At 50.2% G+C, this 12291-nt stretch overlaps 4 protein-coding genes across 4 annotated transcripts; 2 read left to right on the top strand and 2 right to left on the bottom strand.

Moving 5' to 3' along the window:
* Positions 1-583: 583 nt before the first annotated feature.
* On the top strand, positions 584-1333 carry LTHEOB_8012 (IFN-inducible and antiviral protein; the record flags this gene model as incomplete). Its single annotated transcript, XM_035517443.1, has 1 exon — positions 584-1333. One exon carries the CDS (start codon positions 584-586, stop codon positions 1331-1333), a length of 750 nt encoding a protein of 249 aa, XP_035370559.1.
* Positions 1334-1871: 538 nt separating this feature from the next.
* Positions 1872-3012, bottom strand: LTHEOB_8011 (Acid phosphatase; the record flags this gene model as incomplete). The annotated part of the gene is made up of 2 exons (XM_035517442.1): positions 1872-2262; positions 2330-3012. 2 exons carry the CDS (start codon positions 3010-3012, stop codon positions 1872-1874), a joined length of 1074 nt encoding a protein of 357 aa, XP_035370558.1.
* Positions 3013-5373: 2361 nt separating this feature from the next.
* LTHEOB_8010 (NEK protein kinase) lies at positions 5374-6309 on the top strand (the record flags this gene model as incomplete). Its single annotated transcript, XM_035517441.1, has 3 exons — positions 5374-5465; positions 5551-5762; positions 5921-6309. The coding sequence occupies 3 exons, from the start codon at positions 5374-5376 to the stop codon at positions 6307-6309; spliced, it is 693 nt and encodes a 230-aa protein (XP_035370557.1).
* A 3870-nt stretch (positions 6310-10179) lies between these two features.
* LTHEOB_8009 (Phospholipase) lies at positions 10180-11215 on the bottom strand (the record flags this gene model as incomplete). Its single annotated transcript, XM_035517439.1, has 3 exons — positions 10180-10205; positions 10266-10864; positions 10917-11215. 3 exons carry the CDS (start codon positions 11213-11215, stop codon positions 10180-10182), a joined length of 924 nt encoding a protein of 307 aa, XP_035370556.1.
* Positions 11216-12291: the final 1076 nt, after the last annotated feature.

Here is a 12291-nt window from a genome sequence, read left to right as displayed (position 1 = left end):
GTAGCTTGGTCCATAGCTGCGTGATAATTGGGTATAGTTTTTCTAAGCAGATCCCCGATCGACAAGTGGACGAAGCCGTGATCTTGGCCAGCCTTTTGCACAACGTCCCCTTGCCAGAGGCCGGTGTACCTGTGTCCGATGAATTAAAGACGGAAAATCTAGAAAATTAACTTACCTATGACATACACGAACGTACACCAATTGCTTTCATTCGTCATTGAAACTGTTGATGAAGTGGTGTGGCGATTTGTAAGTTGGGTGTTAGAACAGGGAATACGAGCAAGCAGACTGATATATATACACACAACGCAACATAATCTTCATCTTCACATCATTCCGATGTCTGATCTGTTACCTCTTGATAGCCATGGCTCTTGTTCTCTCACTTATTTTCTCGTTGGCAGCCTTGCTCGCTGTTGTGCTACGGAAACTGGTGTCCAACCATCGCCGCAAGCATCCCATATCCGTTAACTACCACTTCACACGTCGATGCAACAAGTCGTGTGGATTTTGCTTCCATACAGCTACGACTTCATACAAAGAAAGCGCAGAACGCGCCAAAGAGGGCCTTCGCTTGCTTCAGATGTCCGGGATGCGAAAGCTCAACTTTGCGGGCGGCGAGCCCTTTCTGTACCAGAAATTTCTGGGCGAAATGGTCAAATTCTGCAAAGAGGAGCTCAAGCTTGAGTCTGTATCGATTGTCACGAACGGCAGCCTCGTCACGGAGCGTTTTCTCGCAAAGTTTGGACGACACATCGACATCCTAGCTGTCTCTTGCGATTCGTTCAAGGAATCAACGAACATTGAGATCGGCCGCGGCTCTGGGAATCAAGTAGACCAGCTTTACCGAATCCGAAACTGGTGTTCCCGGTACAACGTCAAGTTCAAGATCAACACGGTGGTGTGCAAGCTCAACTACACCGAAGACATGAACCGTCACATCGAGAAACTGAGCCCGTTCCGGTGGAAATGCTTCCAGGTTCTCTTGGTGTCGGGAGAGAACGAATCAGCCGAAAGACTTCGCGACGTACGACGCTTCTTGATCACTGATGAGGAATATCGGGTGTTTTGCGAGAGGCACAAATGTCAAAAATGCTTTGTACCGGAATCAAACCAAGTCATGGCTAAATCGTATCTCATTCTGGACGAGTATCTCAGATTTTTGGACCGCGACGGCCGACAACCTTCTGCGTCTATCTTGGAGGTGGGTGTTGAGAAAGCGCTCGCTAGCGTCTACTGGGATGAGGAGAGTTTTCACGCACGAGGCGGGGTGTATGACTGGAGTAGGGAGTTGCAGCCGGCCTCACAGTCTGTAACGGCGATGGATTGGTAGCGGCTTAGTTCCGAGCAGATAAAGGCGGCCGTGACTGGCCTTTTCTTTGAAATAGCAAATACACATCTTCTCCATCAATGTATATCAGCCTATAAAATAATGATGACTACTTACAAACCATCCGCATGCGGCTAATTCGTGTTGAAAATCGTGAAGTAGTGCTCGCTTAGATATTTCAGAAGGCGTTTACCAATCCGGGGCAGCTGAACCCCACTTTCTGAGAATGCCTTGCTCTTAGATAATTGTATCAGACCGGGCTATATCAATGGCAAGACTGAGATGTCATTAGAGCGAATCCATATATTCCGATATCTGAAGCAAGATTTTGCCTTCTCGATGCGGGTTTGATGAAATCATGAAACCGAGAATCGGGATGAGTAGCCTGTAGTGAAGAATTGGACGCTGTTGTCTCATTTTAGAATATAATTCTTCATCATTTTCTTGCTCGACCATTCAGAGATACTCAGGGCCAAGACTTCTGGATTACATTAGGTTAAACCCCTCTTTTTCTTCCTTTCCCCACGGCTCGTCCCCCACTCTACTCATGCCTCCAAGGATACGGCCGCATCTCCGCCTTGCCCACACTCTCCCTCTTCCTCAACGCCCTCCCATCCTGCACGAGCGGCGCCAGCTTATGCTGAACGCTCGTCGTGTTCTTACCAATGGGAGCATCATAGTCGACAGTGAAGACGCTGACGGCGCTGCGGCAGCTCTTGCCGTCGACGACTTCGGTCTCGCCGGGCAGACTGCAGTCGCCGTTGATGCAGATGTTGACGCCGGGGCCGACAATGTCACCGTAGCGGAAGAGCTTGGTGGTTTCGTTGTAGACGGCGATGTCGGAGAGGGCGCCGCCAGTCAGGCGGGTGAGGATGAAGGGCGGGTCGACGCATGAGTCGTTGGTGAAGGAGGTGATGGTGGGGAAGTTGACGCTGTGAGGAGGTCTGTTAGTGCTTGAAGCCTCCACCAAAAAGGAAAGAAAGAAAGGGATCCACATACTTAAGCCCATACCCCAACGGCAACACCCTCTCTCCCTTCTTCGTCCCCTTCACCAACTGCTCCACCAACTTCACCGTCAACTCGGCATGCACCGTCGCCGGATCCGCATACCCACTCGCCGTCGTCTCATTAATCCACTCGTAACTCCTCTGCCCGCCCACGCTGCTCGCCGAGATGGCTATCGCCGGCACGCCGCGGCCGACGGCGGCGTACGTCGCACCCATGGTGCCCGAAAGCGTGTACAGGAAGGACCCCAGGTTCTGCCCCACGTTGGGCCCGGCGACGAGCAGGTCCGGCAACGTCACGTTGGGCCACACGCGCGGCATGACGTAGTCGAGCGCGACGAAGGTGCAGGCGGCCGGCGTGCCGTTGTAGTACCAGATGTGCGAGTCGGCCGGGTCGGAGCCCAGCGCGGGCGCGCCGGCGGCGACGGACGAGAATTCGCCGTCGGTGACGAGGGTGGCCGACGAGGAGAAGACAGCCCTGCCTCCTTGGCCCGAGTTGTCGACGACAGGCGCGACCATCAGGACGTTGTGGCCGGCTTCTTTGAGCAGGCGGTACGTCTCGCGGATGTTGGCGCTGGCCCAGCCATCGTCGTTGTTCAGCAGGATGTTTAGGGCCTGCGCCGACGGCGAGGAGGAGAGCGCCGCAAGCACTGCGGGAACGAGTGTCGAGAAGCGCATGATGGCTGCGGTCGAGGTCGAGGAAGGCAAGAGACGCCCGGCAGGTGAAGCGAAAGAAAAAGCGGAAGCAGTGACGACCAAAGAAGGCAGTGTTAGGCAGTCCACAAATTTATAACTGCGAGCTGAGGATAAAAGCCGGTCCCTGCATGTCACCCTTGTCAGGACCGGGGGATATCAAGGCAGGATCTGGAGTGAAAATAGCATCAATGCCGTCCAGAAACTGCCATTGAGCCAATGGGAGTCTTTTGGATCCGCTCGGAGCTTGCAATTCATGTCCTTTTGTTCACACTCGGCTCCTCGAAAGCCTGGGATGGTCAGCAATAGCCGCATGAAACGAACGTGCTGTGGCGTAGATAGGCTGCGGAGATAGTGCAGCAAATCCAGGTACGCGGCATTGCTCTCCCGAACCACCTCCCATTCTGAGCCATAGTGGGCGGGAACGAGCGCTCAGCCGTCATGCTGGCCCACCAATTAGTGTTGCGACCAGCACGATCGGCGCAGGGGGTGCAGAGATAGGCTGGACACGCTGCGGGGAGATGGCGAAGGGCTGAGGCCTGCGAACAGCGGTGTCGGCGGCTGCCGACTATCAGCCTTGTGTCTGTTATCGCCCGAAATTTATAAGTGTTAAGGAACACGAGGTAGGAGAAGCGAGCTGTGCCGCTTGAAAGTGTTGGAATCGGGACTGATAAGCGCGGGAAGCGGGAGATGGCCCTCGCGTTGCCGAAATCGGCGGGCTATAATTCTGACCAATCACTGAAAGAGACAATCAATCATTGGCGTACTGAATCGAGATTACCCAATCGAACAACGCAATGCGTATTCGGCCAAGACACGCATGTCCGTTTTCTCTATGTCGCAAGATATATTCCCGAGCTTTGCCCATCAATGGGCTATGAGTGGGAAGATGGTTGCTGCGAATCAAACACTACTTGTTGTTAACACTCGGACTGAGGAGCGGCTCTGCGTTTAGGAGCTATCGCTGCGGCTTATGGAGGCATTCCTCGCTTCCATGATCTTGGCAAGTATAGTCTTGAGCTTCTCGCGAGACCTCCCAGCCGAGCATATACCTACGTCACTTCTCTCTCATGCATCAACAGCTTCCATTGCGTCCTTGACTTTTGAATCCATTGGCACCGATGGAAAACGTCGACCAAACTCTTCCAGATCAAGGTCCTCCTGAGTTCTTGAATTCAGCACCAGCTCATTGCTGGGGGGTGCATCGTCTGGCTCCATCGTTGATCCTTCCTACGAGGTGGAGTCAAATGTTTGGAACGCCGCTATGATACGGACTGGAGAATTTTTTCATCTCAAGCGAAAAATTAAGACTTCGGTGTCAATGAGAATGCCCCGCGCTTGAAGTTGCAAACTCAGTATTGGTGAGGGGGGTGGAGTTCATGATCATTGAGGCAAGGCTGACGTTCATTTTCTGTCTACCCCGCCCGCCTGCTGACAGAGACAAGTGATATGCAAGGCAGTCTGCCATGTAAGCAAGTCGAACACGTGTTATGAAGGAAAAGGAATCTCTTACACGACCATGAGCGTCATAGGTCGGCTGTTTGTGCTCTGATAGATCGCACCGGCTTGGAGCATCGCTACACACATGAAACTCTCCTGCGATGAATCATCGGTTACAGTGGTATTTGTAGACTTATACTCTTGTTCTCTGCTTATGAATCTATGACTTATGTCATGACTCGTTTTGAGCGGCGCGCGTGCCATTGACACGACAAATAATTTTAAAGCGCCATAAACTTAATTCATTTGCACCTTGTGATGTGTTCATGCCAACGCTCAAGACATTTCGCTTTCAAATCAATGCACCAAATTCTCTTCATCATTCTCCACAGTGTTGTTTTAATACTAATTCCCGTGTGCTGAAGCAAGGCTGAGGCAGGTGATTAACTCCACCGAGAAGCTTGTTTGGATTCTTTTCAGTGGTGTTTCGTGTAGCAGATCAAAGCCCAGGCTAAATTACAAGTTAAGCTATCCCCGTGATACATACTACCTTCGGCCACAACTTTGAGGCAACCTCAAGGCTATAAGTTCTTCAAGGAAGAATTTACGAAGTTTCTCATCGAAAAATCGAACACAACGATAACATACCAAGCACTTGAAACGCAGCGGCATCCACAGCATATTTCAAGATTCAACATGCCAATCCCTAAAAATCCCACCAATAGGTACAATTTGGTCCGCGCCATTCGCCATACAGGTGATCGGGAATGCGGCGTGTACGTTGTGAAAAAGGAAGCCGATGGAAGAATGTATGTCAAGAAAACAGCCTTTGGAGAAGAAGCAGTGGCAAGCATTTGCAGAGAGTATCGAGCACTGAGGGTACTCGATCACCCAAATATTATCAAAATGGTCGAGTCGTTCGCAAACATGGATACCATGATGGGGGCTATCATAGTAGAGTACCACATGGCGGGCGACCTGTCGCAACTCATCACAGAGTGGGTTCTCCTGTCTACCTGCGCTCCTTGTTGGATACTTCACCTATGAACATTTTCTGAGGGTCGGACACAGTCATCTTTACAGATCCCAAAAGGAAATCGGCACCGAAGCCGTGAAGAACATCTTCAAGGACCTCGCTGCCGCCCTTGCCTACTGCCATTACGGCATCCGCGCCCCCGACAGCCCTCTCCCCAACTGGGATGCCGTCATCCACAAAGACATAAGGCTCGAGAACATCTTCCTCAGCCCTGACAACAACGCACCGGGCGGCCTTATCTCGATTCTCGGAGATTTCGGTAAGTGGGATCTCACCTTCCTTGCATTACCCAACCCCCCACCAACCCTCTCCCTGTATCCACTATTCACACTTTGCCTTCTCCTTTTCCTTCCCAACGTGCCAAACTAGCCTTTCCGCATTCACTACCCAATCCCACCGCTAACCCACCACCACCAGGTTCATCCACCAACGAAGCCGCCGAGGCGCAGCTGCGCCGGCAGCCACGGGGCGCCATCCGCCCCGGGGGCGACCCAGACTGGCTACCGCCAGAGGCGCCGCGCCTCACCGCGAAGAGCGACGTCTGGGGGCTGGCGACCGTCATGGCGTGCGTGTGCCAGCGCGTCGCGCAGCCGCGAGAGCTTCGGAAAACGCTCGGGAACTACCACGTCGGCGGCGACGACGGCCGTTCCCACTATGAGATCCATGCGCGGTACGGTCGGCGGTTTGGAGAGATCGTGAGGGAGATGGAGAGGGAGGATGTGGGGCGGAGGTGGGATAGCAGGAAGGTGTTTCAGGAGGTTGAGGTTGGCGTGGTGTATACGCCGTGGCAGGAGCCGGGGTATTAGTTGTGCGGTCTCTGTGCCTCGCGCTATTTGGATTCGAACATGGGTGCTTGCTTTTGGGTAAGGGTACACCACTGGAGCTGTTGCAATTTTAGTAAACCGACCTCACAGTCGCGTCGCGGTCCGTGACCGGAGACGGCTTTGTAAATTATAATCAATCTTTATTGAGGTACCGATCCGAACCCGAGAATGTATTGGAGTAAATATCACCATGTCTATGTCTCCTACTTAAGGTGGGATTCAAATTCTTTGTTGAGCCTTATCGTCTCATTTGTCATGGTTCTCATCCGATCTTCCTCAAAGTATATCCTCAGTCTCCGTTGCTCGATTTTTCGCACCAGTGGCGTGAGGACCTCTCTCTTTCTCAACATGTCATCCATCTCCGCATCATGCTTCATCACTACGGTCAGTGCCTCCACGATATTTTTAGATGGCACCATCTCATCTCTTATTACATTGTCCTGACCAGACATACTCCTTTGCCTTACTTCCACCGCCTTCTCTTTCAACATTGCAGTAATCATCTCGAGTTAATCGTCTCTCCTGAAAGTACTTGGAGTAGCCGAAGGGTTTTGCTGAATGTTTACATGGTCAAAAGAATGGTCAAAAGGGTTCGTCCTTGAGTTTTGACGTAGACCCTTCAAACTTCCGCCATGAAGGTATTCCATCAACCATAGGACAAGTATGATGGGACCAAAGAATACCAAAACAAATGCCGAAAGCAAAATTGGAGAGAGTTTTCTTTGTCGAGCTCGGTGGGCTTCCAGTCTTTTCTCAAAAATCTCGGTGTTGTGATCGCTGCGAAGCCATGATTTGGAAGCCAAGTCGGCAACAATTTCGGCATGGCCTGATTTGATGGCAAACTTCTCTACTAAGCTAATGCTGAATGGTATTCCAGGATATCTTTTTTGTCGAACATGCCAAAGCCCGCAGACCCAGTCGACGCAAGTGTCGTTTAAGAGTGCCCACATCTGGCGGCAGATAGCCGTTGGACCATGCTGTAGCGATACCAGGAATGCCACTGTTGCAAGCGCATATGCTTGTGCACCTCTTCGCTGAGCAAGGTAAGTTGATCTATCATCTTTTGGGAACCATAAATTGACCAGGATGGATGCTGCATTTGGCAAACCATTGATGCAGGCCTGGTGAGTAAGCTCTCCAAATATAAGCTCCAGCAGATATTTTTCTTCCCAGCGTGGTTTTCCTGATAATTTGACGTATATTGGCGATGTACCAAGTCTGATGGATCGGTTCTGAATCAGTGTTGCAAAAAATCCACCAACATCTTCTGCATCCGATGGATCTAATCGCTCCAACAAAGATTTCCTCAGAAATGTGTCCGCAGTAGTCCATGGAAAAGAATCTAGCATGTCTATCTCGAGATTGAGTGGCGATAGCCGAGCGAGTATGTAATGAGCACATTGAGAAAATGTGTCCGGATTGAGTTTGTCGGATTGGAAGAGGAAGGTGAAGAGCATACGCCTCTCGAAAAAATTGAGGATGTCATCGATGGCTTTCCTGCGCGTCTCAAGATATGTTCCAAGGCCTTCATATTGCATGGTATGTTCGAAACCGCGTTCCAGGATGGATAGGTAGCTCGCTTTATCCTCGCCTACGGCTGCAGTCGCCATCTCGTCTGTGAAGTAAACTGGGCCTGCAGTCTCTGGATTAGCCAAGAAGTCTTTTACTGTCCGGTGTAGAAGCTGGGTTGTATTGCCGGGATGGTAATTCTTTCGGAAGAACTTTGGATGGTTGCGTGATTCGGCCGTAATTACATCCAGGAAAGGACCACACCTCAGCCGTAGTCTCCTGCGGAAGGCGTACCAGTTGCCGACCTGCATCTTGTCCCGAAATATAGGATCCGGATCGTCTCCAAGATTCGTCGTCTCCAACGAGGATATTGAAATTGCCTCATACAATGCACCCAATGGAAGCCGGCCCAGTAGACTCCCTCTGCTGACCCACATCAATGTTCTTCGAGTCCCCAAAACCTCCTCAGAAGATAATCTCGTACAAAGATCATCTACAATTTGCTTGTATAGCTCGCTCAAATCCTTTGGCAGACTGCGAAGTTTTTTCTCAAGTTTTGCAAAGCTGTCCTCGCCATTCTCAATCAGAGATGTTAGCGTTTTAATGATGACTGTTACCCATAAGATCACTCCATCCGCATTGTCGACCAAGTATGATCGAATTATTCTGAATTTTTCAGAATCTGCGGGATCATTTGAGATCCATGAAGACGAACTCTTCTGAATAGTTTGTTCTCTTCCGGAAAATATTTCCATTCGTTCTTGGAGAGATGCGATGCCTGAATCGATAATTTTTGATATAGCACCAAAGTTGTTCTCTTGCATCTTGATTCTGCAGACAAACTTTTGCCATTCAGGTTTCAAGAATTGATCTTCAATCTCTGTAGAGGGCCGAGAGAGTATTATGAATCTTGCTTTCGAATTTGGAACCTCAGCAACCATCTCGAGGAAACTCCGGACAACATTCTGTCTTTGAATGTCGGGATCTTGCCCATGGTCGGATTCATCCATGGCATCAACCACGGATAAAATCGGGGCTCCTTACTCCACGATCTTTTTGATGATCCTCTTCAAGGAATTTATACTGATCCAAGATTCCGAAAGCGGCTCCTTTTGCCGATATTCGGAAACGAAAAGTGGAAATATTGCAGGATTTTGTTGTAGCCATTGGAAGAGTATGGATTGGAACAAGAACCTGTGATTCCGCGCGGTGGCGTTGCTTCGAATGCTGTAGTAACAGTCAGAGAAGAGCATGAGACTGTTCCCTGATAGAGAATGCTCCTCTCCATCCCGGCGTCTCCGGTCACGTTCCGACCCCAGCATCACCTTGTGCTTGTTACTTACACTCTTGGCAAGCACTGACTTCCCACTTCCTGGCTTTCCTTCGATCCATAGGATGCCTTGAGGCATGGTTTCCCAGGATTTATAGGATTGGTGATTCCATATCCAATCCGCCGTTCCTGGTTCGGCATTACATATGTCCTCTCGACGCTTGTTCTCCTGAGGTTTTCTACCGAGAACATCAAGGCACTCTACAAATAAATGTCAACATTCAGATAGTCAACGTAATTGAGAGGAGGGGATAGACCAACCGAGATATTCAAGATCATTCCACACACAAGACACCGATATTCCCTCAAATGGTACCTCATGAGGATTGGTAATGCTTACAACGAATTTGGTAGGTACACCCAAATCTTGGCATCGGTGTGCGAGTTCCCAAATGAGATGCATACCGCAGTCTCCTTCGACGTCGTCAACATTGTCAACTGCAATTATGGAGGGCACGGATAGAGTTCTGAGGTAGGAAATGAAGTGTCGCTTCTTTGTCTCAAGGTCGACAGAGATAGGTGTGCCTTGTAAAGCCGTCCTACCCTCGGTAATGCTTAGGAACCTAGCGCGAAATATTTGGTCTCCTTCGGCCAAAGCCTGCAATTTCAATGAATTCAGAATATCGGTGGGACTCGTGGGATTCTCGGTGGGAGAAGCGACCTCTTTTCCCGGGCCACGCCTTGTTCTTGATTGTGGCTGGCAGTTGAAATAGTAAACTCGTGGCACCCGACCGCTCCATGGGTCTCCGTCATCGATCAGACCCGCAGCAATGTATGCAGCAGACTTTCGATTGTGTTCCGCTTTCAAGCCAGAATTGCCTTTGTCGTAAGCGGGGACCGCGCCCTCCCGACTCCAAGACTGATATTTGGAGGTATGAAAGTAGGATGAGAAAAGGTCGAAGGCAATTGGCGTCAGCTCGAGCTGGCTGGAAACCCGCAAAGAATGATTTCGAGCAATGTTCATTATCTTGGAGATCCCTAGTGAAATTAAACAACAGTCAGAGTCTAGACATTCAATATGCTTCCTCGTTTGAAAAGTCTTCAGACAGATGTGGATTCTGAACAACTGTAATCAAATATTAAACATAAATAGACGTACACCCTCGGTCCTTTAGTTGCTGGACACAATGTCCCAAAGCAATGTAGACAGTTTCCTTACTGAGATACTTCCTTGTCACCGCCTTGACATTGTCAATCTCATTGGTCTCCTCCAGTCCGACTTCTTCCAGTCCCTGATCCACGTTGAAACGGAAGGCATAGTTCTTCTGGAAGAGATCCGTATGGATCTTGTGGAAATGATTCGCGGTCTTTTTGGTCTCCGTGAGGATACCTTGGAGCGACTTCAACATCTTGAGGCCCTTTAAGGTCTCATGGAAAAGTTCCAGGGCAAGTTTGCCGGTTCCGACCGATACCAGACATCGTACGTTTGCCTCGAAGTTCCAGGTCGGGTCTCTTCTCCCCCACACATCTCTTGCCTCTTCTTCAAGTTCTTGCACGGGGTTGTTTGCTCCAAGGCCTCCGTCACCAAATTTCTCACCACTGATTGTGATGGGGTCAAAGAAGCTCGGGGCAGCCGATGTGGCGCGAGCAACCTCCCATATTTTGGCAGTGTTCCACAACTCACTATCCCGCCGATCGGAGTAATAGTTCGATAGGATGGCTACGCCTCGGTGCACGTAGCTGGTTGCACATACAAACCTATTATCAGTCAGTGGTGATGTCATTACATGGATAAGAGTTTCAAACATACACCTTGCAGGGAGGGTCCGCCTGTTCTTCTCTGAACAAAGCATCTTCACTGAAACCATACCTGACCAACATGCTTTGAATGCCTCGTTCGAATGCTTCATGATCGAATCGGCCCTGAACTGAAGCATCGAACCTTAGGCGATGCTTCGTTTTGACGAAGATGAGCGGCGAGAGTTTCAAGTATTCGTCGATGTATTCCTGCACAAGCATGATAGCAATGAGTCCACCGGCGGAGGTGCCGCATATCATGTCGAAGTGCTCATAGGGTTTCGGTGGGCTTGTCGGGTTGATGTTCTCCATCAGCCTTCTCAAAATGAGCAAGGAGGATAGCCCTTTGATGCCGCCGCCGTCAAGAGAGAGGAGGCATAGCTCTCTGCTTGCTGGAGTGTCCCCTCTGACTTGCGCCATGCTTTCGAGCTGTCTTACCCCTGTCATGGGGTTGTGGGTTCACATAGGTCTGAGAACGATGAGGAGGAGAGTGGGCGAGGATTCGCTATTGCTGAGCCTTGCGATGAAGTTTCTGAGGGGTAGAACACAGCCATCATGCAAGTCGCCCGACTTGCGTGTGCTCTACAGTCCCCTCGTGCAGCCGATGGCTAGCGTGGATTTTTGCTCATGTCGTGGGTAGTTGAAGCTATCGTCCGGATGAGAATGTCGAATTTAAAATTCTACAGACACGTCCGGACGACAGCTTCAACTACCCACATATGCCATTTTTCTAAGAAAAGAGCCGGGGCATAGTCGTGCCTGGGGCTTTACTATTCTTCACGCTAGCCTTCGGCTGCGAGACCCCCTGTATCAGCCGCTGTAAGCCACAAAGTTGATGCGGAGAATGATTCGTTCAGCATGGCCTGGTATTTGCTACATAGTGTGCTTCAGCAGCCATTCACATACGAGAAGTCGCATGCTGACAACACGTGTCTGTGTAGCAGTAAGTACGAATAGTATGGACAGAAAATCACCCCAAGCCAGCAACATGATGGTATTTAGACACGTAAATATAGCAAACATGAATTTTCCAACACGCAGTATATCCTAGACGAAAGAAAATACCCGGATCCGAGCTTGAGTGCATCATATTCACTCATCCCAGCATCCGAGCGAAGTCTTCAAACAAGCCGCGCGCAAAGGCAAGCTTGCAGAAGATACCAAGCAAATGGCTAGGCCGATGAAAGATCGCTAGATATCCTCAACACAATAACCATAGCGATCGATCCGCAAATTAAAACCAGCAAGTAGGCGCGGCCTACCGGGCTCCCAATCGCTGATGATAGTTTAAGCGCTCTCCAAACTCACCTTGAGCTTCCATTCAACATTCGTGGAGGAAGAACAGCGCAACACTCCTCATCACTTCTCCTCCCACTTACCGTACACTT

Source organism: Lasiodiplodia theobromae (genome assembly GCF_012971845.1).
Source record: "Lasiodiplodia theobromae strain AM2As chromosome Unknown scaffold_25, whole genome shotgun sequence".
Lineage (NCBI taxonomy): Eukaryota > Fungi > Ascomycota > Dothideomycetes > Botryosphaeriales > Botryosphaeriaceae > Lasiodiplodia > Lasiodiplodia theobromae.
The sequence above is the reverse complement of the archived record's forward strand: the minus strand, read 5'-3'. Positions and strand labels throughout refer to the sequence as shown.